General features: G+C 45.5%; 2 protein-coding genes across 11 annotated transcripts in view; both read left to right on the plus strand.

Moving 5' to 3' along the window:
• The window catches only part of SEC24C (SEC24 homolog C, COPII coat complex component), a 28,187-nt gene extending 9,247 nt beyond the window's left edge, over nucleotides 1-18,940 (plus strand). For 3 of the 5 annotated variants that reach the window (XM_066350104.1, XM_066350103.1, XM_066350105.1), the window contains 20 exons: nucleotides 5,782-5,957; nucleotides 6,171-6,542; nucleotides 6,844-6,977; nucleotides 8,546-8,614; nucleotides 9,895-10,006; nucleotides 10,258-10,385; nucleotides 11,536-11,674; nucleotides 12,073-12,188; nucleotides 12,360-12,484; nucleotides 12,630-12,821; nucleotides 13,021-13,114; nucleotides 13,328-13,444; nucleotides 14,937-15,107; nucleotides 15,611-15,955; nucleotides 16,186-16,324; nucleotides 16,464-16,582; nucleotides 16,682-16,861; nucleotides 17,085-17,276; nucleotides 17,508-17,597; nucleotides 17,744-18,940. In XM_066350104.1, coding sequence (XP_066206201.1) covers nucleotides 5,782-5,957; nucleotides 6,171-6,542; nucleotides 6,844-6,977; nucleotides 8,546-8,614; nucleotides 9,895-10,006; nucleotides 10,258-10,385; nucleotides 11,536-11,674; nucleotides 12,073-12,188; nucleotides 12,360-12,484; nucleotides 12,630-12,821; nucleotides 13,021-13,114; nucleotides 13,328-13,444; nucleotides 14,937-15,107; nucleotides 15,611-15,955; nucleotides 16,186-16,324; nucleotides 16,464-16,582; nucleotides 16,682-16,861; nucleotides 17,085-17,276; nucleotides 17,508-17,597; nucleotides 17,744-17,884 — 3,151 coding nt within the window. In that variant the 3' untranslated portion in view covers nucleotides 17,885-18,940. The remainder of the gene's footprint in view (nucleotides 1-5,781; nucleotides 5,958-6,170; nucleotides 6,543-6,843; nucleotides 6,978-8,545; nucleotides 8,615-9,894; nucleotides 10,007-10,257; nucleotides 10,386-11,535; nucleotides 11,675-12,072; nucleotides 12,189-12,359; nucleotides 12,485-12,629; nucleotides 12,822-13,020; nucleotides 13,115-13,327; nucleotides 13,445-14,936; nucleotides 15,108-15,610; nucleotides 15,956-16,185; nucleotides 16,325-16,463; nucleotides 16,583-16,681; nucleotides 16,862-17,084; nucleotides 17,277-17,507; nucleotides 17,598-17,743) is intronic. The other 2 variants (XM_066350106.1, XM_066350107.1) reach the window with 2 other exon arrangements.
• A 134-nt stretch (nucleotides 18,941-19,074) lies between these two features.
• FUT11 (fucosyltransferase 11) lies at nucleotides 19,075-26,849 on the plus strand. Of its 6 annotated transcripts, none has more exons than XR_010746992.1 (5): nucleotides 19,075-19,843; nucleotides 19,962-20,587; nucleotides 21,712-21,768; nucleotides 22,004-22,421; nucleotides 26,831-26,849. XR_010746992.1 is itself a non-coding variant. In XM_066348995.1 (4 exons), the coding sequence occupies exons 1-4, from the start codon at nucleotides 19,136-19,138 to the stop codon at nucleotides 22,149-22,151; spliced, it is 1,539 nt and encodes a 512-aa protein (XP_066205092.1). In that variant the 5' UTR covers nucleotides 19,075-19,135; the 3' UTR covers nucleotides 22,152-23,600. The 6 variants fall into 6 exon arrangements, 4 of the variants coding, with proteins under 4 accessions (XP_066205092.1, XP_066205095.1, XP_066205094.1 ...); XR_010746991.1 differs by lacking the exon at nucleotides 26,831-26,849 and adding an exon at nucleotides 23,156-23,600; XM_066348995.1 differs by lacking the exon at nucleotides 26,831-26,849 and having other exon boundaries at nucleotides 22,004-23,600.
• Nucleotides 26,850-27,557: the final 708 nt, after the last annotated feature.

A 27,557-nucleotide genomic window follows, 5' to 3' on the forward strand; every position in this document is an offset into this window, starting at 1 on the left:
AACCACGAGGTTGCCAGCTTGAGCGTGGACTCATCCGGCTTGAGTGCAGACTAACCAGCTTGAGTACAGGGTCGCTGGCTTGAGCATGGGATCATATAGACATGACCCCATGGTCGCTGGCTTGATCCTAAAGGTCGCTGGCTTGAAGCCCAAGGTCGCTGGCATGAGCAAGGGGTTACTCACTCTGATGGAGCCCCCAATCAAGGCACATATGAGAAAGCAGTCAATGAACAACTAAGGTACTGCAATGAAGAATTGACACTTCTCATCTCTCTCCCTTCCTGTCTGTCTGTCCCTATCTGTCCCTCTTTCTGTCTCTCACTAAAACAAAACAAAACAAAAAAACCATAGAAATGTATAGCTTAAAAAATTATTATTATTATTATTGTATTTTTCTGAAGTGAAAAGCAGAGAGGCAGAGAGACAGACTTCCACATGCACCCAACCGGGATCCACCTGGCATGCCCACTAGGGGGCAATGCTCTGCCCATCTGGGGCATTGCTCTGTGGCAACCAGAGCCATTCTAACGCCTGAGGCGGAAGCCATGGAGCCATCCTCAGTGCCCGGGCCAACTTTGCTCCAGTGGAGCCTTGGGTACAGGAGAGGAAAAGAGAGAGAAGTGGTAGGGGGAGAGGTGGAGAAGCAGATGGTTGCCTCTCCTGTGTGCCCTGACTGGGAATCAAACCTGGGACTTCCATATGCTGGGCCGACGCTCTTACACTGAGCCAACCGGCCAGGGCGTTTAAAAAATTATTATAAAGTGAACCCACTTGGCCCCTACTGGTTGGCTCAATTGTCGAGCACATGATCCCATTGTCTCTGGCTTGAGCCCAGAGGTTGCAGGCTTGAAACCCAAGGTTGCTGGCTTGAGCAGGGAGTCACTAGCTTAGCTGGTGCCCCCCAGTCAAGGTACATATGAGACACAATCAATGAATAACTAAAGTGTTGCAACTACGAGTTGATGCTTCTCATCTCTTTCCCTTTCTGTCTCCTTTCTTTCTTTATCTCTCTTAAAAGAAAGAAAAGAGCAGAAGTAGAGAGTCCTGTTAGGATGTTGTTGCAGTAATTCAGGTAAGAGATGGTCTTGGTTTGGTTTAAGATGGTAGTGGTAGAGGTGTGAGGAATAGATTTGGAATGCATTTTAAAGGTAGAGTCAAGAGAATTGGGTGTGAGTTAATAGAGAAAGAGGAATTCTGGATGTCTCTTTTTGCCTTAAGAAACAGAGGTGAGAAATACTTGAGAAGGAGATTTTGAGGGTGAAATGAAGGGCTTTAGTTTGTACATTATAGATTTAAGAAACCTACTAGCTGGGAGACTTCCAGTAAAGATGGCAATGTAGGTTTTGAAAGATATAGAAGTTTTAAAAAAGCAGCTAGCTACCAAGTAGTGGTGTTGAGTGGTTAGTTGTACATACTATAGCTGAGGAACGATGTCAGGACTGGAGATATAAATTTGGAGGTCTTCAGTATAGAGATATTATTTAAAGCAGCGGTTCTCAACCTGTGGGTCGCAACCCTGGCGGAGAGAAAGGAGAGACAGGAAGGGAGACATGAGAAGCATCAACTCGTAGTTGTATCACTTTAGTTGTTCACTGATTGCTTACCATACGTGCCTTGACCAAGGAAGCTCAAGCCGAGGCAGTGACCTCCTGCTCTAGCCAGCGACCTTCAGCTCAAGCCAGTGACTTTGAGATCATGTCAATGATCCCATACTCAAGCCTGCTGTGCCACCACTGGTCAGGCTTCTCTGACTTCTTTTTAAATGTTGGTAAGCCATCGGGTGGCTTTAGGCAATCCCTGTGTTTTGGTCGTTCGACCCCCGCCAGGGTCGCGACCCACAGGTTGAGAACTGCTGCCATAGATGAAACTGAGGACGAGCAATATATGAAGACAGTGATTTGTCATCAGACACAGATGAGGACAAGCTAATGGATGGGAGTCTTGACAGTGATGAGTTGTATGAATTTTATGATGAATAAAACTTGAGTTCAATAACTTTATGTAATACATTTTTTTTTCAAATTTTGGGCCCCAAAATTAGGGTGCATCTTATACATGGGAATGTTTTATACATGGGGAAATAAGGTAAATGTCTGATCACTATGTTGTACACCTGAAACTAACATAATATTGTATGTCAACTCTAAAACAAAAATAAAATTTTAAAAATGCTGTTTAACCTCATAAATAATGAAAAAAAATACGAATTAAAAAACCACAACAGGGTTCTCCTATGTATGCATCAGATTTGGCAAAATTAAAGTCTGACAATGCCAAATATTGCTGAGGATATGGGGTAACAGGAACTTTTATCCACTGGTGTTCAGGTGCAAATAAGTACAATTACTTTGGGAAGTAATTTGGAATTATCTGTTAAAACTGAAGATATGGCCTGACCAGGCGGTGGCACAGTGGATAGAGCGTTGGACTGGGATGCAAGGACCCAGGTTTGAGACCCCGAGGTCACCAGCTTGAGCACGGGCTCATCTGGTTTGAGCAAAAAGCTCACCAGCTTGAACCCAAGGTCGCTGGCTCCAGCAAGGGTTTACTCCGTCTGCTGAAGGCCCGCAGTCAAGGCACATATGAGAAAGCAATCAATGAACAACTAAGGTGTTGCAACACGCAATGAAAAACTAATGATTGATGCTTCTCATCTCTCTCTGTTCCTGTCTGTCTGTCCCTGTCTATCCCTCTCTCTTACTCACTCTGTCTCTGTAATAAATAAACAAATAAATAAGTAAATAAATAAATATTAAAAAAAAAACAAAACTCACCAGCTTGGACCCAAGGTCGCTGGCTCAAGCAAGGGGTCACTCAGTCAGCTGAAGGCCTGCGGTCAAGGCACATAGGAGAAGGCAATCAATTAACAACTAAGGTGTCGCAATGTGCAATGAAAAACTAATGATTGGCCTGACCTGTGGTGGCGCAGTGGGAGAAAGCGTCGACCTGGAACACTGAGGTTGCCGGTTCGAAACCTTGGGCTTGCCTGGTCAAGGCACATATGGGAGTTGATGCTTCCTGCTCCTCCCCCTTCTCTCTCTCTCTCTCTCTCTCTCTCTCTCTCACTCCTCTCTCTCTAAAAAAATCAATAAATAAAATATTTAAAAAAAAAAAAAAAGAAAACCCATTCATTTAAAAAAAAACAAAAACTAATGATTGATGCTTCTCATCTCTCCGTTCCTGTCTGTCTAGTCCTCACTCTGACTCTCTCTCTGTCTCTGTAAAAAACAACAAAAAACCCCCAAAAACTGAATATATGCATATCCTATAATCCAGTAATTTTTCTCATAGTTATATGGCTTAGAAAAAATCATGTATGTAAACATATTAATTGTATATTTGGTCATAGCAACATTTTTGTATCTAAAAATTAGAAAAACCCAAATATCTATCTGCATTAAAATCACAGCATGTTTATTTAGTGGAATAATATTTAGTGATATATATAGCATAGATACATTTCATAAACATATGGTTGAAGAAAAGAAGCAAAACCTAGAGTATGTATAATGTAATTCTGTTAAAAAAAAGTTAGAAAAACTGACAATACTGAACTATATTGTTTTAAAGACAAAGGGAAGTTTATGAGGAAGTTAGCGAAGTAGTTCTCTGGGATAAGGGTGAGGGCTATGATGGAGGAGAGGCACACAGGACCTTTGGATGTTAGGGTATTTTATTTCTTGAGTTGTTTGGTTACATGGGTGTTTGAATTATTATAATTCAACAGTACATACATGTTTTACGTATTTTTCTCTCTTTTTTATTGATGAGAGGAAGGAAGGGAGACAGAGCACGCACACAAGAAAGATTCATTTGTTGTTCTTACTCATCCATGCATTCATTCGTTGATTCTTACATGTGTCTTGACTGGGGATCGAACCTGCAACCTTGACATATTGGGATGATGCTCTAACCAACTGAGCTACCCGACCATATATTTTACTATATGTTTTACTAATATAACATATAGTAAAAATACAGGGCTTCTGTATTTTTACTATATGTTATATTTCACAATTTAAAAGTAAAGTACTTCAGACTAAGAATCAGGTCTGTGCTCTAGTTTTAGCTTGGTCTGCCAATTATACTCTAGTGTCTTAGTTTTTTTTTGTTTTGTTTTTTTTTGTTTTTTTCTGAAGCTGGAAACAGGGAGAGACAGTCAGACAGACTCCCGCATGCGCCCGACCGGGATCCACCCAGCACGCCCACCATGGGGCGACGCTCTGCCCACCAGGGGGCGATGCTCTGCCCATCCTGGGCGTCGCCATGTTGCGACCAGAGCCACTCTAGCGCCTGAGGCAGAGGCCACAGAGCCATCCCCAGTGCCCGGGCCATCTTTGCTCCAATGGAGCCTTGGCTGCGGGAGGGGAAGAGAGAGAGAGACAGAGAGGAAAGCACGGCGGAGGGGTGGAGAAGCAAATGGGCGCTTCTCCTGTGTGCCCTGGCCGGGAATCGAACCTGGGTCCTCCGCACGCTAGGCCGACGCTCTACCGCTGAAGTGTCTTAGTTTTTTATCTGCTCTGTTTCCTCATTATTTTGCTGTGGGGATTACATTAAAGCACTTAGATACTTTATAAGTTGTAAAGCTATATACATATACATATACTGATGATGGTTTATTATTACTAGGGCATGTGACAGAATAGCATTGTATAATTATTGATAGTATTATCCATATTAATGGAGTTGGGCTATGGCATATAATTATTCTGACAAAGATTTGTGAGTTTCTGCCATGGAGCTAACAGTATGTTTGGTGCTATAGAAGACAAAAACTGCAAAGCCCAACAGTAGCTTAGGGAGGTAAGTAAGCTTCATTAGTATAACACTTAGAAAAATACTAGTTTAGTGGATGAATGAAAAGTATTAAATTATAGGACTAATAAAGTACCAGTTATTCAGTAGAAACAAACAAGAAAGATAAGTCAGACTTTCAATTTAATAAACTGTTGTGAAGAATTTGATTCATTCTTGAAATCCCAGAAGGAACTTGTTTGTGTACTAATCTATATTGTAGATTTCTGTAGTAGTAACACCATAAAACTAGTGTAGTGCAAGATGCTAGTTGGTATGCAATGATATTGGAATGGTTTTGTATTTATATTTTAATGTGCTCTCTGGTACCATAAGACTGTCTAACATAGCTATCCAAATAATGAGGCTTTGCTAGATAGACCCAGCTAGAAGGCTATCTGGTTTATGTTCTGTTTCTCTGGTCCTTTTCTGGTGGAGTTTACACATCTTTATGATTAGTACAGAATGCCAAATTAAGTTGACCTGCTTCTCTGATCTTACAGATATTTCTAACACTTTCCCAGGATAAAGTAATAAATACTTTGGTTTAGAAGTTAAACAATCAAACTTCATTTGTTTGATCCCACATTTATTAAGTGCCTGTTGTGTTAATACTTCTGTGCACCTTCCCTTTCAACCTTCAGGGCTTCTGATTACAAAACTGAGGTGGTTGGTCAACAAAGGATTGAGGCAGAGGAGAGGATAATCTAAGTAGCAGAGTAAATAATATTTGATCTGAGGGTGCTTGGCATATATTTGTGGAGCGAATCCAATGGAAAACAAGATTTGTCATGAATGAATAATCACAGTGTCTATCATCAAGAATATAATTTATCTGCAAATATACAAAAGTATGAAGCCATAAAAGAGCCCAGGATGAGAGTAAGACACTGTAAACAGTATAGCTTCCTGTATGATGTGGAGTTCCTGCCAACTTTGAAGGGTGTCCCAGCCCCCTAGTCCTTACTGCCTGCCTTCTCTTCACAGGTTCCCTGGGTCTCAGCCATTTGGGTCAGCCCCATTGGCCCCTGTGGTCAGCCAGCCAACTGTGCTTCAACCCTATGGCCCTCCCCCAACAAGTGCACAGGTGACTGCCCAGCTGGCTGGAATGCAAATCAGTGGTGCTGTGGCCTCAGCCCCCCACCCTTCAGGGTTGGGCTATGGTGAGTAGCTATGACCTAGGAATGTTACAGTTCCTCCTTTTTTAAAGAAGCATCCGGCTGTGGCGTTATACAGTAATCCCTTTTATTTCTTGTGCCTCTGAGCCCTATCAGCTGGGACAGGCATTCCTGCCACTCTTACGTGGAAAGGGAAGAATTTACTGAAAAAGGAGGCAGAATGACGGGGGTTCTGATTCTACCTCTTCTGCTTCTCAGGCCCACCAACATCGCTGGCCTCAGCCTCAGGAAGTTTCCCTAACTCTGGTCTGTATGGCTCCTATCCTCAAGGCCAGGCTCCTCCCCTTAGCCAGGCCCAGGGTCATTCTGGGGCCCATCCTCCCCAGCGATCTGCTCCACAGCAAGCCTCCAGCTTCACACCCCCAGCTTCAGGGGGGCCTCGGATGCCTTCGGTGACTGGCCCACTCCTGCAAGGACAGAGTTTTGGGGGACCCCCAGTGAGCCAGCCCAACCATGTGTCTTCACCTCCTCCTCAAGCTCTGCACCCTGGTACCCAGATGACTGGGCCTCCAGGACCACCGCCACCTATGCACTCCTCCCAGCAGCCAGGCTATCAACTGCAACAAAATGGTGAGTTTTTCCCAATGTCTCTAGGAGCGAAAGGCTTCAGCTATTCAGATGTATTTTTTGTTTGCCTTTAGTATTGCTTCTAAGTGGTTAACTAGATGGATAGCTAGCTTCAGGGTATTATTACTAGGATATAGGATTTATAAGATATTCTTTATTCTCATTGTTTAGATAATGTGTTCTTTCTCTGAATAGTCATTACTCTGCATCATCATTCTGCATTTATAGGAGTCTAGTCATTTCCCTGAAGCTTTAAGAAGAGAGGTGATTTTGAGTTCATCAACCTTGCATCCTTGTCTCTCAGGCTCCTTTGGACCAGCCCGGGGCCCTCAGCCAAATTATGGAAGTCCATACCCAGGAGCACCCCCTTTTAGCAGTCAGTCTGGTCCTCAGCCACTTCCTCCTAAGCGCCTGGATCCTGATGCCATCCCAAGCCCTGTAAGTAGATAGTTACATGGTCTTGGGGAAGGAGTTTGTGGCTGCCAGATAAGTCAATCAACCTGGATGAGATGTTTGATAGCATTTTCTGATTATTTTCCTTGTTTATTCATCTTATAGGTATAGAAACTAGATGTAATTTTTGATTTTTTGAACTGCAACTTGAGGTCCCAGAAGTCTTTTTCTTTTTTTTCTCAGAGACAGAGAGAGAGTCAGAGAGAGGGATAGATTGGGACAGACAGACAGGAACGGAGAAAGATGAGAAGCATCAATCATTAGTTTCTTCGTTGTGGCACTTTAGTTGTTCACTGATTGCTTTCTCATATGTGCCAGGACCATGGGGCCACAGTAGACCGAGTAACCCCTTGCTCAAGCCAGCGACCTCGGGTCCAAGCTGGTGAGCTTTTTGCTCAAACCAGATGAGCCCACACTCAAGCTGGCGACCTTGAGGTCTTGAACCTGGATCCTCCACATCCCAGTTCGACGCTCTATCCACTGTGCCACCATCTAGTCAGGCTAGGTTCCAGAAGACTTTTAGACACTTTTATTCCATAGCTGCGCAGAAAAAAGGGAATCCAACAGTGATCAGCAGTGTCTGTAGACCTCTGGGTTGAGTGCTGTCAGCTATTGGACATAGCATGGTAACTTCTGCCCTTCTGTGGAATAGTGTCTGTGTTCATGTCTTATCATCTTAGATCTAGGAGGGCAACAGCCTTCTTAACGGGTAGAGTTAGTGGAAATTCTCTGGTGTTAGATGTTAAGAGAAGGAAAGCCTCACTGGTTTCTCTCTGCCCCTACTTGGACAGTTTTAGGAGAAAACCTTCAGTACTTTTGTTTGCTAGGCTCCTGTGTGGATGGGGAAAAGTGATCTATAGCTTACAAGGGCAGTTTAGGGAAGTTGCTTTCTCCAGGAAGAGGGTGAATCTCACCATTAAAGCTATCAGAATCCTCAGGCCTACCTTATCATACTCAGAATAGAGGCTGGGACTGTACTCTCAAGTGGGGGCCACTTTATAATGCTGTCTGCACATTTGCTATGTCAGTTACTTCACCATGCTTAGCCATTGTCATATTCCATTCTGTTCTCTTCCCTATTCTTCTGGGGAACTACCAGCATGAAGGACCTAATGGGCTAAGGGGGACCTGAAAGGATTAAGCTGTTCCTCCTTTTCCTCCTTCAGTGAGGAGAGTCTGGTGTATGTGAGGGGAGGCTTCTTTCAGCCTAAGAATAGTATTCAGATGGGAGTATTGGCCTTTTGGAGGGAGTATCCTTCTTCTTCCTTAAGAATTCTCCCATTGAGAGTCCCTCTCTATATAACCCCTGTTTGCGTCCTGTATGACCTTCTCCTTATTTTTCTACATTATAAGTCTTAGTCATTAGAGCCTATGTGTTGGGCCAGAAAGACTTGGAATTTCTGATCTAGAGAGAGCCTGATTTCAGCAGTATGAGCTGGGCTCCAGATTTTCATGTCTAACTCATCAGGGTTGAGAGAAGTAACATCTGCTTCTTGTTCTTTTGTTTCCTTCCCTGTATTTCCCTGCTGCCTTTATTATTAAAACACTAAAAGCAACTCAATGAGCTGCCTCCTCAGCAGAAAACCAGGCACAGAATAGACCCTGATGCCATTCCTAGTCCAGTAAGTGCAGGGGCTGGGTGTGTGTGCGTGTCATCCGTGTGTTAGTACCACCCATGCATGCCTGTGACTTCATCTTCACCTCATCCACCATGTCCATTCCTCTCCATCCTTTTTCTATAGTCCTTCTAGACCTCGCTTTTATAAACTAGAAGGATGTGCATGCCTCATGTCACCATGTAATAAAAAAGTAGCAAGCTGTTAGCAGTGCCTTAAATATGGGATGGTAGAAGGTCAGGCATTAAGGGTGGGATCAGGTGGCATGTTAAGCTTTGATGTTAGTCCTGCTGGCTCCTACAGGAGCCTGCATGTGGCATTTGATGGAACAGCACAAAAATAAGTGGTAAATCCTTCCCCTTTGGGTTTGAATAGTCTGCAGCTTATCGTAGAGAAACATTTGGGTAGGTGCCTACAAATGTACAAGTTTGGGATACTGGCATTTCTTACAGGGGAAGGGACTACGGGTTTGGAAAAGTCTATTAGACTCTGATATATTTCTATGCTTTATTTCCTTTTACTATGGGATATGGAACCTTATTCTCCTTTTACTTTTTCTGGTTTTACCAAACTCATCTTGAAGTAACTGACCAAAGATCTGAATACCAGCTGCACAAAGATCTGATTATCAGCTTTGGAAAATGTTTTTATTTTTTCCTTTGCTGGATTATCAAAACATGGAAGATTGAGGATTGAGCTGTAAGGAATGGGTACTTACCCTCCTTTCCCATATTTATACATTGATGCTTACCTGAACATAAGGTAGCATCTGCTTCACCCGATCATTTCTGGCTGTTTAATCCTCTTCTCACCCTGTCCCTTCTACTTTCATTGAATGTAGAGTCATTCCAGGTAGATTCATATTTACATGGTTACTATTGTCTGTTTTCCTGCTCTGACTCAGGATGTGTCTGGGGTGGGGGGAATGAGGTGGGCTTGATGGGGGAGGGAGTGAAATCTGATCGTGTTTGAAGGTTTCTGATAAGGGCTGGAGCTGTCCTGGAGTTGGGGGAATAAAAGGGTGACTATTATTGATTGGGGGTCTGGGAAACTCATAAAGAAGCGTACTCTTGGTGTTCCTGGCCAGCATTTTGCTACTAATGGTAGAGCAGATGATTATAGCATTTTATATGATCTCCAGAAGGAGGTCAGGCCTGGTGCATGAGCTATTCCTTGGCAAATTATTAGTTTCTGTGCTGCAGCTTCAGCCTTTCTTTCTCCTGGCTCTCTGGGATCTGGTATTGCCTTGTCTTCTGTCACCTCACTCATTTCACTTTCCCCTACAGATTCAGGTTATTGAGGATGACAGGAACAACCGGGGTTCAGAGCCATTTGTTACTGGAGTACGGGGTCAGGTGCCACCTTTAGTTACCACCAACTTCCTAGTGAAAGACCAAGGTGAGAAAGGCATGAACTCCTCCCTGTGGGGACTTTACTTCAAGATTATCAGCTTACAGGTGGGGCTTTTGTCAGTCTTTTAATCAAAGACCAACCCTTCTTTGGTCTCTAGGGGGAAAACCACCATCAGCTGTAGCATTTGTGGGGGTGATAGGGTGGATCAGCAATGGAGAGCTGGTTAACTGGAGGGATTGTTTTTTTTGAAAACTTAGGTTTTTTTGAAAACTCAGGTTTTTTGCCTCCTCCTTCAGGGAATGCAAGTCCCCGATACATTCGATGCACATCCTACAATATCCCTTGCACATCTGACATGGCTAAGCAGGCTCAGGTGCCCCTGGCAGCTGTCATCAAGCCACTGGCAAAGCTGCCTCCAGAAGAGGTAAGTGATGGTATAATGAAAGGGTGGGAGGGAGGGAGAATAAGACCTCTTCCTTGGTATGATTCTGGCAGTTACAGTGGAAGAAGTTTTGGTTGGGCAGAAGGGGAGAATATCTTCAATAGCTTGAAGAGGGTGTAGGGATGAAAGCAGAAGCCCAAGAAATTGTGGAACTGGAGCAGGGTCCATAGGGAAAACAAAAAATATGAAAAGAGGCAGGGCCAACTTATAGGGTAAGAGATAACTGGATTGAGGAGACAGCTGGAAACAGGAGCCTCTCATAGTATGGTCATTTCCAGGTGATTAGAAGCACATTCTTTTGCTTATATGCTATCCTATCATCCCAGATAGGTTAAGGATGTTAAGACCGCGTGTCAAAAGAAAAGGTAGATTAGGATCTAGTAGTCCTTCTCCTACTTGGCCTGGGCCCTGATCTATCACCCCAATACTTGAAATAAGCATGAAAAGAGAAAAGGTTTGGTTAAGCTGCTCTGCCAGGAGTTGGTAGGCTACCCTCATGCCTACCTTATCAAACTGAGGGTAGGTTTTTCTATGACTGGAAGCTACACGCTCACTTTACATCCTGCTTCTCTCCCTTCCCTTCTCTGCCTTTTTCTCTTTGTGAGTCTCAGTGGGAATGCTTGCACACTTGAATGCTGGTCTCTTAACTGTAGGGTGACATCAACCTCGGACATTAGTAGGTGTCACAAAAACCCAGGGATGGGGAGGACAAGTGTCATAGATACTTGGTTGGGGAAGAAAGCAGGAGTCAAGATCTCTAGGGCAAGAATGAAGGGGATTGGTGATCGGACCAGAAATGAGAATCCTAGGTAATTTTTTGCTTTTTACTCATATGCCCAACTTGCCCTTGACTTGGTAGGGCAAGTTTCACGGTCCCTTTTCTTTTTCAAGAAGTGCAATTTTGGAGATGAGATGGAGAGTAAGGAAAAATTATGGAATTTAGGACTCTTAGGGATATTTCTGTGACCAGTACCCTTATCTTTTGTCTTCACTCCCCTTTAATGAATTCCCCCTCCAGGAGAAATATCTGAGCCATGCTTTCTCCCTTCAGGTTGTTCCTTCTCATCTATTGCCACGTGTCAACCCACTGTAGCTTCCCTGTATGTCTGAGCCCTTCCCCCTTACTCCTTAGGTTTCACCGTATATCGTCGACCATGGGGAATCTGGGCCTTTGCGCTGCAATCGCTGCAAAGCATACATGTGCCCTTTCATGCAGTTCATTGAGGGAGGGAGGCGCTTCCAGTGCTGCTTTTGCAGCTGTATCAATGATGGTATGTTCATAGTGGCTGGGACTGGGGGAAGATCTGAAATACATCTTTGGTGCTTTCTTTCTAATTAGATGAGGGTCCATTATCTAGGAACTGGGGAAGTAGGGCACATATGGGGATGTGGGGCAGTAGAAGAGCTTAGCCAGGGCCAGTATGGACCTTTGGCCTGACCTGTGGTGGCGCAGTGGATAAAGTGTCGACTTGGAATGCTGAGGTCGTCAGTTCACGACCCTGGGCTTGCTGGGTCAAGGCACATACCAGAAGCATGTTAATGCTTCCCATTCCTCCCCTCCTCATTCTTTCTCTCTCTCTCTCCCCCTCTTTCTAAGATCAATAAATAAAATCTTTAAAGAAAAAGAGAGAGTAGACCTTTGAATAACACTCTGCCATACTCCCCACAGTTCCCCCCCAGTATTTTCAACATCTGGATCATACCGGCAAACGTGTGGATGCTTATGACCGTCCTGAGCTATACCTCGGCTCTTATGAATTCTTGGCCACCGTGGATTACTGCAAGGTGAGGGAAGATACCATGGGGAGGAGCGGTGGGTGGAGGAAAATGAGACAACTAAGTATTGCTGCGATCATTTCCCTTTGTCTCTTTTGTCCCCTTTGATGTTGACTTCTCTCTAATCAAGTGGCCTGCTTACCAATTCCCTTCTCACCCTAACATTTCTTTTCTTGGCAGAACAATAAGTTCCCCAGCCCTCCTGCCTTCATATTCATGATTGATGTCTCATACAATGCTATCAGGAGTGGTCTTGTTAGGCTCCTCTGTGAGGAGCTCAAGTCACTTGTAGACTTTCTGCCCAGGTGAGTTAGGGAGCTGAGGTCCTTCCTTTGCCTGACGATGCGGGGCTGGAAGTGGTGTCTGGGTTGACCGTAAATGGAGCCTGATGTCATGAAGCTGGGTGGTAGAGAAGGTGACAGGTCTGGATAACAATGTCACCTTCTACAGGGAGGGTGGAGCAGAAGAGTCAGCAATCCGCGTTGGCTTTGTCACCTATAATAAGGTGCTGCACTTCTACAATGTGAAGAGCTCATTGGCCCAGCCACAGATGATGGTGGTATCTGATGTGGCTGACATGTTTGTGCCACTGCTAGATGGCTTCCTGGTCAATGTCAATGAGTCTCGAGCAGTTATCACCAGGTAAGAGCCAGATTGTGGAGGTAAAGTGGGGGTGCGGTAGGTACAACCACAGAAAGGCAGAGTTGAGCAGAGGGGCAGCAGGACAGGAGCTGTGCTTCAGGAGTTTTCATAGTCTGGGGACCAGATGACTCTTCAGGGAATTAAAGACTCTGGAATCTGGATAGCAGTTTTGATTATCTCCCATCACCTATCTCTTTAGCTTATTGGATCAGATTCCAGAAATGTTTGCAGACACAAGAGAGACAGAGACAGTATTTGCCCCAGTTATCCAGGCTGGGATGGAAGCACTGAAGGTAAGGCTAGAGTCCCCAGCAACCACCTCTGCCTCACTTTCCTCTGACTTTTGTACCCACTGGGATACAACCCCTATTTCTTCAGTGACTGGTGACTGCCCAGTGAGTCAGCTTGTCTGATTCAGCGGGTACTGAATAAATGACAGGAGGGGATGAATGAATAGTAGATGAATAAAGGAAAGAATGAACAAGTAGTGCTCTCTTCTTTCCTAGGCTGCCGAGTGTGCAGGAAAGCTGTTTCTGTTCCACACCTCCCTGCCCATTGCAGAGGCCCCAGGGAAACTGAAGAACAGAGATGATAGGAAATTGATCAACACAGACAAGGAGAAGGTATGGGATTGGGGGATAAGGGGAGGACCTAACATTATAGAGGAGGGTGGTCACTCTTCACAATGCAATATTCTTAATTTTCTTGAGGGGGACTGGAACTAGACCCTTTCTCATGTCACACCCATGACTGCTAGCCTTCTCCACTGCTCCCCACATTTCTGTTCCATCTCATCCTAAAGCCCTGGGTAGATTATTTTATTTTATTTTATTATTATTTTTTTTAATTTATTTATTCATTTTAGAGAGGAGAGGGAGAGAGAGAGAGAGAGAGAGAGAGAGAAGGGGGGAGGAGCTGGAAGCATCAACTCCCATATGTGCCTTGACCAGGCAAGCCCAGGGTTTCGAACCAGCGACCTCAGCATTTCCAGGTCGACGATTTATCCACTGCGCCACCACAGGTCAGGCTGGATAGATTATTTTAAAACAAAACCAAAACAATGTTTACCTTGGCTGGGTAGCTCAGTTGGTTAGAGTGTCATCTCAATACACCAAGGTTGTGGGTTTGATCCCTGGTCAGAACACATTCAAAATCAACCAGTAGCCTGACCAAGCAGTGGTGCAGTGGATTGAGTGAGATGCGGAGGACCCAGGTTCGAGACCCCGAGGTCGCCAGCTTGCGCATGGGCTCATCTGGTTTGAGCAGAGCTCACCAGCTTGGACCCAAGGTCACTGGCTTGAGCAAGGGGTTACTCAGTCTGCTGAAGGCCCGCGGTCAAGGCACATATGAGAAAGCAATCAATGAACTAAGGTATTACAACGAAAAACTGATGATTGATGCTTCTCATCTCTCTCCGTTCCTGTCTGTCTGTACCTATCTATCCCTATCTCTGACTCTGTCTCTGTAAAAAAAAAAAAAAAAAAAAAAGAACCAATAAATGCATAAGTAGGACAACAAATCAGTGTTTTTCTCATTCTTTTTTCCTCTCTCTCTGAAGTCAATAAATAACTTAAAAAAATTTAAAGACAGAAAAAAAAATAAAAAAGAATTCTAGCCCTGGCCGGTTGGCTCAGCGGTAGAGCGTCGGCCTGGCGTGCAGGAGTTCCGGGTTCGATTCCCGGCCAGGGCACACAGGAGAAGCGCCCATTTGCTTCTCCACCCCTCCCCCTCTCCTTCCTCTCTGTCTCTCTCTTCCCCTCCCACAGCCAAGGCTCCATTGGAGCAAAGATGGCCCGGGCGCTGGGGATGGCTCTGTGGCCTCTGCCTCAGGCGCTAGAGTGGCTCTGGTCGCAACACAGCAGTGCCCCAAAGGGGCAGAGCATCTCCCCCTGGTGGGCATGCCAGGTGGATCCCGGTCAAGCATATGCGGGAGTCTGTCTGACTGCCTCCCCGTTTCCAGCTTCGGAAAAAAAAAAAAAAAGAATTCTACTACTATTACTAACTCCTATGAGCAGATCTGAAGTTTACATGTATTTGAATATCCCGTATTATATATGTAGTTCTCAATTAGGGTTGAGCTGATATATTTGAACATTTTCTTCTATTCCTCCCCAGACTCTGTTCCAGCCTCAGACAGGTGTTTATCAGACCCTGGCCAAAGAGTGTGTGGCCCAAGGTTGCTGTGTAGACCTCTTCCTCTTCCCTAACCAGTATGTGGATGTGGCTACGCTCTCTGTTGTACCGCAGCTCACTGGTGGCTCTGTCTACAAATATGCTTGCTTTCAGGTACAGCATGGGACTCTGGGTGGCATGCAGAAGCAGGACTGGGAATGTGCCTACATGTGGAGTGGCTCTTTAGCTATTGGCTCACTAACAGGAACAGTGTTAGAGGAGAAGACCGCATAGTGTAAAGAAGATAGCAATGAGTGTAGCGGTTGGGAGCACAGGGCTTAGAAGTAGTCCTGGGTTGATATTCTGGCCCTACCACTTACTAGGTATATGACCTCGGGAAATTAGTTAATTATTTTCTTTTTGTTTCTTCATCTGTAAAATGTGATTTTAATACTTATTAATTAGGACTTGTCATCAGGATTAAGTAATTATATGTAAAGCATTTGATGTGGTACATGACACATAATGTGCTTAAAGGCTATCTTGGCATCAACCCCATTTTCATCGTCTTCACTGTTAGTGTTATTATAATTCATCAGCTTATAGATTGGAGGGGGTGCAGGGAGGGTTGTCTGCAGGATGTCTGTGATCTGACTTTGGGCCTGGGTGGGCTGCAGGTAGAGAATGACCAGGAACGGTTCGTGAGTGACCTGCGTCGGGATGTACAGAAGGTTGTTGGCTTTGATGCTGTGATGCGGGTCCGGACAAGCACTGGTCAGTCCTGGTTGGAGAAGAGCAGGTGGGGGGCTAAATCTGGGAGGGAAGCAAGTGGCATCTGTCATACCATTAGCCCTGACCCTGTCCATGTGGCCTCAGGTATCCGTGCTGTAGATTTCTTTGGGGCTTTCTACATGAGCAACACAACAGATGTGGAGCTGGCTGGGCTAGATGGGGACAAGACGGTGACTGTGGAATTCAAGCATGATGATCGGCTCAATGAAGAGAATGGAGCCCTCCTGCAGGTAGCAGGCGGGAGGGAGGCAGGGGCTAGGGAAGAAGTCTCAGATGTCATTTCACTGGATGTAAATAGGCTGCAGGGAAGAGGGTGAGGGGTGGATAGAGAGGACTAGGAGAGGTTGGGGAAAGGATGGCTCATGTCTTTCCTCTAGTTTAAAAGCATAGCAAAAGGGCAATTTTTCAGAGGGCTTTGGTGAGGGAGGGTTATGAGCTTTCCCTTTCTCCCTTCCCCTAGTGTGCCCTGCTCTATACCAGCTGTGCTGGGCAGCGACGGCTCCGCATACACAACCTGGCCCTAAACTGCTGCACCCAGCTGGCTGATCTGTATCGAAACTGTGAGACTGACACGCTCATCAATTACATGGCCAAGTTTGGTGAGGACAGAAGTAGGGCAGGGTGGGATTTGGGCTGAAAAAGGTCAATGATTCAGCATTCTGAATCGTTGGTGTATGGTGGGAAGACACATGGGATGGAGTGGTTGACCAAAGACTGCTATTTCTGTTTCCCATTCAGCATACCGGGGGGTCCTGAACAGCCCTGTGAAGACTGTTCGTGATACCCTTATCACTCAGTGTGCCCAGATCCTAGCCTGTTACAGAAAGAACTGTGCCAGCCCCTCCTCTGCAGGACAGGTGGGGCAAACATGTTGGTGGAGGAGTTGTTTGGACAAATGTTTGCATTTGGGAGGGATTTCTCATGATTACTGACTTTATCCTGGTGACCCCCCTCAGTTGATCCTTCCTGAGTGCATGAAGCTACTCCCAGTTTACCTGAACTGTGTGTTGAAGAGTGATGTCCTGCAACCTGGAGCTGAAGTCACTACTGATGACCGTGCCTATGTCCGAGTTCTGGTTACCTCCATGGACGTTGCTGAGACCAATGTCTTCTTCTATCCTCGTCTCCTACCGTTGGTGCGACTGAGGGCTGGAGTGTGAGATTTCTGCACTAAGAAGAGGGCATCATAAAAGGAGGATAGGAAAAATTAATATTATCTGTTTGACATTAATGAATTTGTTTTACCTACATTACCTGATGTGACTTTCACAGAATTACTGAGGGCTGGCTTTCTGAAATTGTTTGTGAATGGCAGTAAACACGTCTTCAGTAACATCTTTTCCCCTTCCTTTTGTGTAGACAAAGTCTCCCATTGAGAGTACCACTGAACCGCCAGCAGTTCGAGCATCGGAAGAGCGTCTAAGCAATGGGGATATATATTTGCTGGAGAATGGGCTAAACCTTTTCATCTGGGTGGGAGCAAGTGTTCAACAGGGTGTTGTCCAGAGCCTCTTCAGCGTCTCCTCCTTCAGTCAGATCACGAGTGGCTTGGTAAGGGCTGGGCATCAAGGAGAATATGGGTGTGGAAATTCACTTTGTGGGAGGAACCAATAAAGTTAGTGTGCTAATCCCCTTAAATAGCAGGGAATACTTAGAGGACAGGGAGGGTGCTGTCATTCTTCCCAGGCTTCCTTGTTTCAGATGATACATATATCTGTGCTGCCCCATCTTGACTGGATTCAGAGTACCTTACCATAAGGGTAAATGAATTTTGTGTTCCAGAGTATTTTGCCAGTTCTGGATAATCCTCTGTCCAAGAAGGTGCGAGGCCTCATTGACAGCTTAAGGGCACAGAGATCGCGGTACATGAAGGTAACACTAATATGAACTGTGGATTTTTTACCTTGTTAAATCCTCATCTGGAAAGGGGTTGGAGAGCAAGTAACTGGATATTGGGATATCAGGGTATGTTTAATTCCTATTGGCTCTGTCTCATGACCCTTTTGTTCTGGCCATAGCTTATTGTGGTGAAGCAGGAGGACAAGCTGGAAATGCTATTCAAGCACTTCCTGGTGGAAGACAAGAGCCTGAGCGGGGGAGCATCCTATGTGGACTTTCTCTGTCATATGCATAAGGAGATTCGGCAGCTACTGAGCTAGAGCAAATGGGTAAATGGCATAGGGTCCCAGGCCAGCTTCCAGAAAGTACCCCAGGAGAGCAAGGAAACCAGGACAGTTCCATATCTTCTAAGTTATGTAAGCTGACCTGTCTCTTTGGGGGAGGGAGAGGTACAGGAGACACCTTCTTTCTGGGCTCAAGTATCCTACCACTCTGTCATGTCCTGCTGATAGAAGGTGCCCCATCCCCTCACTTTGACCTCCTTTTCCTGCTAATCCTGTTGTAATGAATGTAGTTCCTCAATTCACTGTATATGATTCAGTGTTGGGGGATTTGGAGGCACCCAGATCCTGGCAATATTGTGTCCCTTTGGGCCAACCGCCAAGAATGAGTAGGCAGGAGGGAGTGGGGAGCCCAGGATTACTATAGGGGAAGGGGCTAATTCAGCTCAGTGCCATCAACAACTTCCTATATTAGGGATAAAACATACAGGTGCACAAGAGCTGATATATAGACCTTAGGTGGTGGAGAGTAAAGTGGTTGGTCCTTGGAGGGTGGTTGATTAGCTTTCTCTGCTTCCACTGCTTTTTTTCTCCTGCAATGATTGGTGATCACTCCGTGGATAGAGGCACGTTGTCAGGGGTGAATGAGCCTGGTAACTGAGTTGCAAAGTATATTAAGACCTGAGAGAGGTACGAGACTCCTTTCCAGCTGGAGAGACCCCAACACTGGATGGTTCTGTAGGAAGCCTGGTCATCAACTTGCAATACCTCACAGAGCCAGCCCATATCCCACTCTAAGCTCCCACTGGAAACACTGCTTCTCCAAGCTGGGGTTGTTGGGAGGAGAGAGGCAGAGGTGGCCAGAGCTCTGTTCTCTCCTCCCGGGACACCACTCGGGCTTTGGTATTGACAGAGTGACTGACCATTATCTTCCAACCCAAACTGGCTGGAGCAGGACAAGGGCTAGGTTGATAGTGGCCAGGCTTGCCTGCTCCCAGCCTGGGATGACCTACTCTGGACCTCTCATTTCTCTTCATTGGTTTATTTTTCAATGCATCTTTAATTTGTAAAGAAATAAAATAAATTAAGATGTAACCAGTATCTTCATTTTTACCGGCGACGTAGCACTTGCCCTACTCGAGTTCTTCCTGCCAGGCAAAATAGCTCCCGGAGAGTGGGTGGCTGAGAGGAACTGCGCGTGCGCCACATTCCTTCCTCCACGTTCACGTCTGGATTCAGCGCAGGGCGGGGCCTGGTGCCGTCTGAGAGCCGCTGGCTGCCAGAATAGACATGGCAGCCGGCCGCGCCCGGGCCGTGTTTGCTGCGCTGGGAGTGCTCAGTGTCTGTGCGGCCAGCAGCTCTGGGACCGTGACGGAGGGGGAGACCGGCGGGGAGGCGGAGTGGGCGGAGCCGTGGGATGGCGCGGTTTTCCGGCCGCCTTTGGCACTGGGCGCAGTGGGGATGGCACGCAGTGCGGGGACCCTGTGGCCAGAGAGGGAGGAAGCAGTGGACTTGCCGGTGCTGCTGTGGTGGAGCCCAGGGCTGTTTCCCCACTTCCCGGGCGACTCGGAGCGCATCGAGTGTGCGCGCGGCGCGTGCGTGGCAACCCGGGACCGACGGGTGCGGGGGGATTCGCGCACGCGCGCGCTGCTCTTTTACGGCACCGACTTTCGCGCGTCTGAGGCGCCACTGCCCCGTCTGGCGCATCAGAGCTGGGCACTACTGCACGAGGAGTCGCCCCTCAACAACTTCCTGCTGAGCCACGGTCCGGGTATCCGCCTCTTCAATCTTACCGCCACCTTCAGCCGCCACTCGGACTACCCGCTGCCGCTGCAATGGCTGCCAGGGACAGCCTACCTACAGCTCGCCGCACCTCCGCTCCAGGAGCGTGGGGAGTGGCGTCGTCGCGGCTACGCGCCGCTGCTGTACCTGCAGTCCCACTGCGACGTACCTGCGGACCGGGACCGCTACGTGCGCGAGCTCATGCGCTACATCCCGGTGGGTGCGGGCTGGGAGGGGTGGGGCGGTGCAGGGCTGAGTGTCCAGGCCGGACGCCTGGTGTCCAGGCCGACGTGCCGTACCCTCTTGATCACTGTGTTCTATCTACCCCGCTCAGGTGGACTCATACGGGAAGTGCCTGCAAAATCGGGAGCTGCCCACTCCACGGTTACAGGACACAGCCACTGCCACCACCGAGGATCCAGAGCTCTTGGCCTTCTTGTCCCGCTATAAGTTCCATTTGGCTCTCGAAAATGCCATCTGTGACGACTATATGACAGAAAAACTGTGGCGCCCCATGCATCTCGGTGCTGTGCCTGTGTATCGCGGCTCTCCCTCTGTGAGAGACTGGATGCCCAACAATCATTCCATCATCCTCATTGATGACTTTGAGTCACCTCAGAAGCTGGCAGAGTTCATTGACTTTCTGGACAAAAATGATGAGGAATATATGAAATACTTGGCATACAAACAACCCGGGGGCATCACCAACCAGTTTCTTTTGGATAGTCTGAAGCGCCGGGAATGGGGAGTGAATGATCCATTATTGCCTAACTACCTCAATGGCTTCGAGTGTTTCGTTTGTGATCAGGAACTGACTAGGCTGGAAGTAGAGAGAGCCCACACAGCCTCTCCTGGGGACATCCCTGTGCCTGAGCCTCACATTGCCCAGCCCTCACACATGGCCTGCCCAGTGCCAACACCTAGCTTTGGCAGTGTTGAAGAGATTCCTGAGAGTGACAGGTAAGGGTAGCTGGGATCCTTCCAGCCATCAAATCAAATGATTTATTTACTTGCTTTATGTGGGCAATGAATTAGCGCCAGGTGCTTGAGGGGATATTGTATAAGGACATTATGAGATGGGTTCTCTCTACCTTTAAGGTGTGAAGAGTCTAGTTGGAAATATATGACAAACTGAAAAGCTCGATAAAGTTGTAAAATATAATTCAAGGCAACAACATACGAAAATCAGTTTATGGGGACAATATTTACAGTAGTATATCTAAAAAGGTTTCAGCCAGAGCAGAGGGCCTGTTCAGAGAAGTGATGATGGAGAGACAAAGTTGGGCATATAAAGTGGGGCCAGGATACACATAGCCTAAATACAAGGCTCAGGAGTTGGACTGTCCTGAAAATCACTTCAGCTATTGCTTGAGCACTTTTTGTATATATGGGCGGGAGCGGTGAGGGGGAGGTAGGGATGAGGAATACAAAAGTATTTTGAGGGACGTTTTCTGTGATAGTCAGGGTTTACATCTGTTAACCTGGCATAATTATCAATAGCATTTCCTTTCACTCTTAAAAGTACTGATTTGGATGATAAATTTTATGTTCACCCTAGACAGAATAAAGGAATTCTTTCAAAAAACAATGGTGGGCAGTGTGGATTAGAAAGGAAGTGAGGCTACTGCAGTAGATGGCAGAATGTGGTAGCATTGGGGAACAAGGTCAGCATGGGAGACAGAGTGGGATAATATTGAAGCCACTTGCTTCAGACCACACCTTTTGGGTGGTGAAGAAATAGAAGATTATTAAGCTTGAGAAAGGTTGCTAGAATGGCCTGCAGAGATCAACTTTGACAGTAGGTGGCAGCAGAGGGCTGTTTATATGTGCTGCTGGCACAGTTTGGTCTTGGAAATGAAGTCCTCCATCAGGTAAATTTGTATCTAGTTTATGCTGAACATACTATGATTTACTAGAGGAAAATGTAAAACAATGTAAACATTTTTCAAATTCAGGTTATGTCCTAATCTGGACATTGTATGCCCTGCACATTCATTTTGACTATTGAAATAAAGGTGCAATTTAAAAGTTAACCATCTAAATATTCTCCCTGGCTTTACTTACCGAGACAATTTCTTTCCTAGTCTGGCCCCTGCCTTGTCTGCCTTTGAACTCCCTCCACATTTGGGAACCAGGAGCAGGCAAGTCAGAAAATTTAATTCCTTGGTTGAACTCTGATATATTTGTGTTTGTCACTTACTGCCTGTCACCTGAACTAGTACTGGGCTTACTTCACATTTCTTCCCCTGAGGCAGAGCCCTGTGCTAGCCAAAGACCACTGTATCTGCTTAAGATTTTGTTGACTCCATTCAGAGAAAAGCAGGATTCATAGTTGTGCTGAAGTTTCATAATCCAATCCCCATTTTGATATTTCAGCTGGAAGGAGATGTGGCTGCAAGATTATTGGCAAGGTCTGGACCAGGGGGAAGCTCTTACTGCCATGATCCACAACAATGAAACACAACAGAGGAAATTTTGGGATTACTTACACGAGATCTTCCTGAAAAGGAACCAAAATCTCTAATTACCCAGCGAGAGCTTCCACCTTGGTAGAGCTAAAGAGTGGAAGTTATTTTACCTTACAACATGAGGGGCGTCTGTTGCACAAACTCTCTAATGAACGTTCTCTTATCCTGATGTCAAACAATTCCAGTTATATCTCTGATATTTTATCCCAATGATGTGTAGCCAGAGTCTCAGCCTGTGGTAATAGGGCGTCTCCTCAAGGAGAGATGAAGACATCTGTTCTTTGTTTAATGGAAAACAGAAACCTGAGACACCCATTTGATTCAAGGTGCTGATCTGACAGAAGTTTTAAAGAATTGCTTATTTCTCCAGCCATTTCATCCTCTCAGTTATGATTAGAACAACACTTTAGTACTTAGCTACAAGTGAAGTAAAATTAACCAGTTTTAGGGTCTTAAAACTTCTCGTGTGCTATTCCTCAAACCCCTCATTATTCAGTACCTTTGCTATTTCTTTTCCAGATCTTCTGTTTTTGTTTGTTTGGGTTTTTTTTTTGTATTTTTCCGAAGCTAGAAACTGGGAGAGACAGTCAGACAGACTCCCGCATGCGCCCAACAGGGATCCACCCGGCACGCCCACCAGGGGGCGAAGCTCTGCCCACCAGGGGACGTCGCTCTGTCGCGACCAGAGCCACTCTAGTGCCTGGGGCAGAGGCCAAGGAGCCATCCCCAGTACCCCGGCCATCTTTGCTCCAATGGAGCCTCAGCTGCGGGAGGGGAAGAGAGAGACAGAGAGGAAGGAGAGGGGGAGGGGTGGAGAAGCAGATGGGCGCTTCTCCTGTGTGCCCTGGCCGGGAATCGAACCCGGGACTTCTGCACGCCAGGCCAACGCTCTTACCACTGAGCCAACCGGCCAGGGCCAGATCTTCTGTTTTATAAACGATATTGTTGGTGTTGAAACAAAACTCCTCGTAGGTTGTATTCTGGTTCTCTGGAGTTGTATTTTTTATATCATTTACCTTGACTTTCATGTCAAACTTTTTAAATGTTTTTTCTTTCCTAGTTTTCCACAATTTCTGATGAAGATGCAGCAGCCTTGTCACCACTCCCACATTCACTCACATTAAGCTGGCTCTATAGATCTGACAACTTTTCTTACTGCTGGTTCGCTTCTTACCTGAGATGTCACTTCATGAACAGAGATTCATTGACCAATATATGCCATGTCAATTTAATGAATTGTCTTGCTCTATTTTAGGTTACAGATAGAGACTAAAGTTGAAAATGATAGCAGAAAAAAAATGTATATATAAAATTATTTTTAAATATTAAAATAGGTCCATGTGAATCAAAGTGAACATTTCTATAAGGTGTTTGTTCTTTTCTGTCTAATGAAGTCTTCCCTCTATTTTATTATTTTTATGTTACAAAAGTCCCATTTTCCCTAGAGTCATGAAAATTATGGTGGGAAAAAACAGCCAAGCAATAAAGCTCTAGTAATATTCTCATATTCTGTAGCACTTCTTTATTTTATTTAAAAAAATTTTTAAGTCAGTGAGAGGAGGAGGCAGAGTCAGACTCTTGCATGTACCCTGACTGGGGTCCACCCAGCAATCCCACTAGGAGTGTTGCTCTGTCATCCGAGCTCTTAATGCCTGAGGTGGAGGCCATGGAGCCACCCTTAGTTCTCAGGGCCAACTCGCTCCAACTGAGCCATGGCTGCAGGAGGGGAAGAGAGAGAGAGAGAAGTGAGAGGGGAGGGATGGAGAAGCAGATGGGTGCTTCTCCTGTGTGTCTTAACTGGAAATTGAACCCATGACATGCACACACTGGGCTGACGCTCTACCACTGAGCCAACTGACCAGGGCCTGTATAATTTTTTATTTTAAAAGATTTTATTTATTTATATTTTTTTATTTTATTTATTCATTTTTAGAGAGGAGAGAGAGAGACAGAGAGGAGAGAGAGACAGAGAGAGAGAAGGGGAGGGGAGCTGGAAGCATCAACTCCCATATGTGCCTTGACCAGGCAAGCCCAGGGTTTCGAACCGGCGACCTCAGCATTTCCAGGTTGACGCTTTATCCACTGCGCCACCACAGGTCAGGCGATTTTATTTATTGATTTTAGAGAGAGCAGAGAGAGAAATAGGCATGGGATAGGAACAGGAAGCATCAACTCATAGTTGCTTCCTATATGTTCTTTGACAGGGCGAGCCCAGGGTTTTGAACCGGCAACCTCAGCATTCTAGGTCGATGCTCTATCCCCTCTGCCACGACAGGTCAAACAGCCCTTTTTATTTTAAGTGGGATGAATTTTTTAACTTCATTCTATTACTGATACCCTCTTATAAAACTTTATAGTATTTCTGAGACTACATTTTGATGGATCCCAACCAAGGCCATGGGGATGAGAGATGAGACCAGAGATTTAAGCCACCATAAGTGGCTGGCTAAATAAAAAGCTGGCCTGGCCTGTAGTGGCGCAGTGGATAAAAGCATTGACCTGGAATGCTTAGGTCTCAGGTTTGAAACCCTGGGCTTGCTTGGTCAAGGCACATTGGGAGTCTTTCTCCTCTAAAATGAATAAATTAAAAAAAAATTTTAAATAAAAAGCTGTTAGTCAGATTTGGTGATGTAGCCAAATCCTTCTGTTGCTGTGATTTGAATATATAGCTTAATGGGCAGGGGGGTCATTTGCTTTTTCTGAGGCAGGGAAGAATACCCTGGCCCTTACAGCTACCTGGTTTTAAAGTTGTATTAATGAGTTATCGAGAAGTTCCATAGATTTCAATACATCTGGTGGTAAATTAGTGTGAGTGCATGTATATTTTTTACCACCAGATATAAAAATACATACATATATATATATGTAAATAACTCAACAACTAGAGTCCTACACTTAATATTGTAACATCTAAGGATGTGACCAAGGAAAGCTGTTACTTAGTCACTGGCAGAGTGGTTCTTTTTACATTTTATTCTTTAATAATAAAAAAGGCCCTTTATTTTTTTTGTGACAGAGTCAGAGAGAGGGACAGATAGGGACAGACAGACAGGAAGGGAGAGAGATGAGAAGCATCAGTTCTTCGTTGCAGCACCTTAGTTGTTCATTGATTGCTTTCTCATATGTGTCTTGATGGGGGGGGGGGGCTACAGCAGACTGAGTAACCCCTTGCTGAAGCCAGCAACCTTGGGCTCAAGCTGGTGAGCTTTTGCTCAAACCGGATGAGCCCGCACTCAAGCTGGTGACCTCGGGGTCTCGAACCTGGGTCTTCAGCATCCCAGTCCGACGCTCTATCCACTGCACCACTGCCTGGTCAGGCAAAAAAAAAAGAAAAAAAAAAGGCCCTTTTAACAGTATGGAAAGTTTGCTTAACCTATTTAGTCTTTTGCAGAAAAGAAAATGAAGTAAGGGCCCTGGCTGGTTGGCTCAGTGGATAGAATGTCAGCCAGCATGTGGATGTCCCAGGTTCATTTCCTGGTCAGGGCACACAGGAGTGACCATCTGCTTCTCTCCTCCTCCTTCTCCTTCTCTCCCTATTACCCCCTTCTCACCCTGTTTCCCCTTCTTTCCCTCTTCCCCTCCCATAGCCAATGGCTTGATTGGTTCTACTGTGTGCCTGGGAGCAGCGGATAACTTGGTGCTCAGAACATCAGCCTCAGGCGCTAAAAATAGCTTGGTTAATTCGAGCATTGGCTCCAGATGGGGTTGTGGGGTGGATCTTGCAGTTGGGGCATATGCAGGAGTCTGTCTCACTATCTCCACTTCTCTCACTTTAAAGAAATAAAAAAATAAGGTAAGGACAGACCTTCAAAAATACTTACGTTAAGCCTGACCTGTGGTGGCGCAGTGGATAAAGCATCGACCTGGAAATGCTGAGGTCGCCGGTTCAAAACCCTTGACTTGCCTGGTCAAGGCACATATGGGAGTTGATGCTTCCAGCTCCTCCCCCCTTCCCTCTCTCTCTCTCTCTCTCTCTCTCTGTCTCTCCCTCTCCTCTCTAAAATGAATAAATAAAAATAAAAATAAAATTAAAAAAAAAGTATAAAAAAAATACTTATGTTAAAATTTGATACTGTACGGACTAACAAAAGTCAAATTCAGGACTCTGTTCAAATGCAAATACTGATTTATAGCGCAAAATACTAGTACCCAAGTACAAACTAACTGTTAGTACTCAAATTTCATTATGGCCAGTCAGTGGTAGTTATGCAAGGTATAGAATTGTCCTTACCTCTCCTGTTTAATTACACCTGTTCACATTGGCATTCCTTTAGCACTTTTATGTACGTACAAAGTGGACTAGTTGTTTTTGTTGTGGCTGGATACTCATGCCTACTTTGTTGTCAGTACCTCCCAGACTTTTTCCTTTATTCTTATTGCCATAAAAATATTTACAAAAGAGCGGGGTAAACCAGGTGTTGTATTTCCATAAGGGAAAGCAGAACCAGGAGTAGCCATGTGGCATTTACAACTGAAGGCTTTACTTTTTCTATGGAGAAAGCAAGCATTTCCTCTGTTTTGGGGAACAGCCTGCTCTGTATATAGTAGCAGGCTTGAGGTTATTGGTGGTAGAAGTTTCTGATAGGAATCAGTTTTTCTGGTGCTGCTGGAGAGGGGAGGATGAAGCATGGGCAGATGCTTTTATTACTGCAAGTGTTGCTATTTTCTATTATCTCAATTTCTTTTTGTGTAATAAATAGCTTATTTTTAAACTGTCTTTTACTTGGATATACAGTGTATCCGTAAAGTCATGGTGCACTTTTGACCGGTCATAGGAAAGCAACAAAAGACGATAGAAATGTGAAACCTGCACCAAATAAAAGGAAAACCCTCCCAGTTTCTGTAGGATGATGTGGCAGCATGTGCGCACGCGCAGATGATGACGTAACACCGTGTATACAGAGGAGCAGCCCACAGCCGTGCCAGTCGAGATGTGGACGGTACAGAGGAAAGTTCAGTGTGTTCTGTGGCTCGCAAAATTCGAATCCGTGACCAAAGTGCAACGTGAATATCAGCACGTTTATAACAAAGCGCTACGACATTAATCACTTAAAACAGAAAATCACAGATGTTATTCACTCTGTTACACCAGACGTCCTTACCGTTGTGTGGCAAGAACTTCACTATCGTTTGGATGTGTGTAGGGCAACAAATGGAGCCCACATCGAACTGTACTGATGAATAGGTATGAAACTGGGAGAGTTTTCCTTTTATTTGGTGCAGATTTCACTTTTTTTTTAAAGATTTTATTTATTCATTATAGAGAGAGGGGGGAGAGAGAGAGAGAGAGAGAGGAAGAGAGAGAGAGAGAAGGGGGGAGGAGCAGAAAGCATCAACTCCCATATGTGCCTTGACCAGGCAAGCCCAGGGTTTTGAACCGGCAACCTCAGCGTTTCCAGGTTGACACTTTATCCACTGCGCCACCACAGGTCAGGCAGATTTCACATTTCTATCGTCTTTTG

The sequence above is a fragment of the Saccopteryx leptura genome, chromosome 9 (assembly GCF_036850995.1).
Source record: "Saccopteryx leptura isolate mSacLep1 chromosome 9, mSacLep1_pri_phased_curated, whole genome shotgun sequence".
Classification (NCBI taxonomy): Eukaryota; Metazoa; Chordata; class Mammalia; order Chiroptera; family Emballonuridae; genus Saccopteryx; species Saccopteryx leptura.

Coding starts and splice junctions, on each gene's coding strand:
- FUT11 (XM_066348995.1), top strand. CDS start 19,136: ATGGCAGCCGGCCGCGCCCGGGCCGTGTTTGCTGCGCTGGGAGTGCTC. Junction 19,844..19,961: donor AGCTCATGCGCTACATCCCG/GTGGGTGCGGGC, acceptor TACCCCGCTCAG/GTGGACTCATACGGGAAGTG. Junction 20,588..21,711: donor GAGATTCCTGAGAGTGACAG/GTAAGGGTAGCT, acceptor TTTCTTTCCTAG/TCTGGCCCCTGCCTTGTCTG.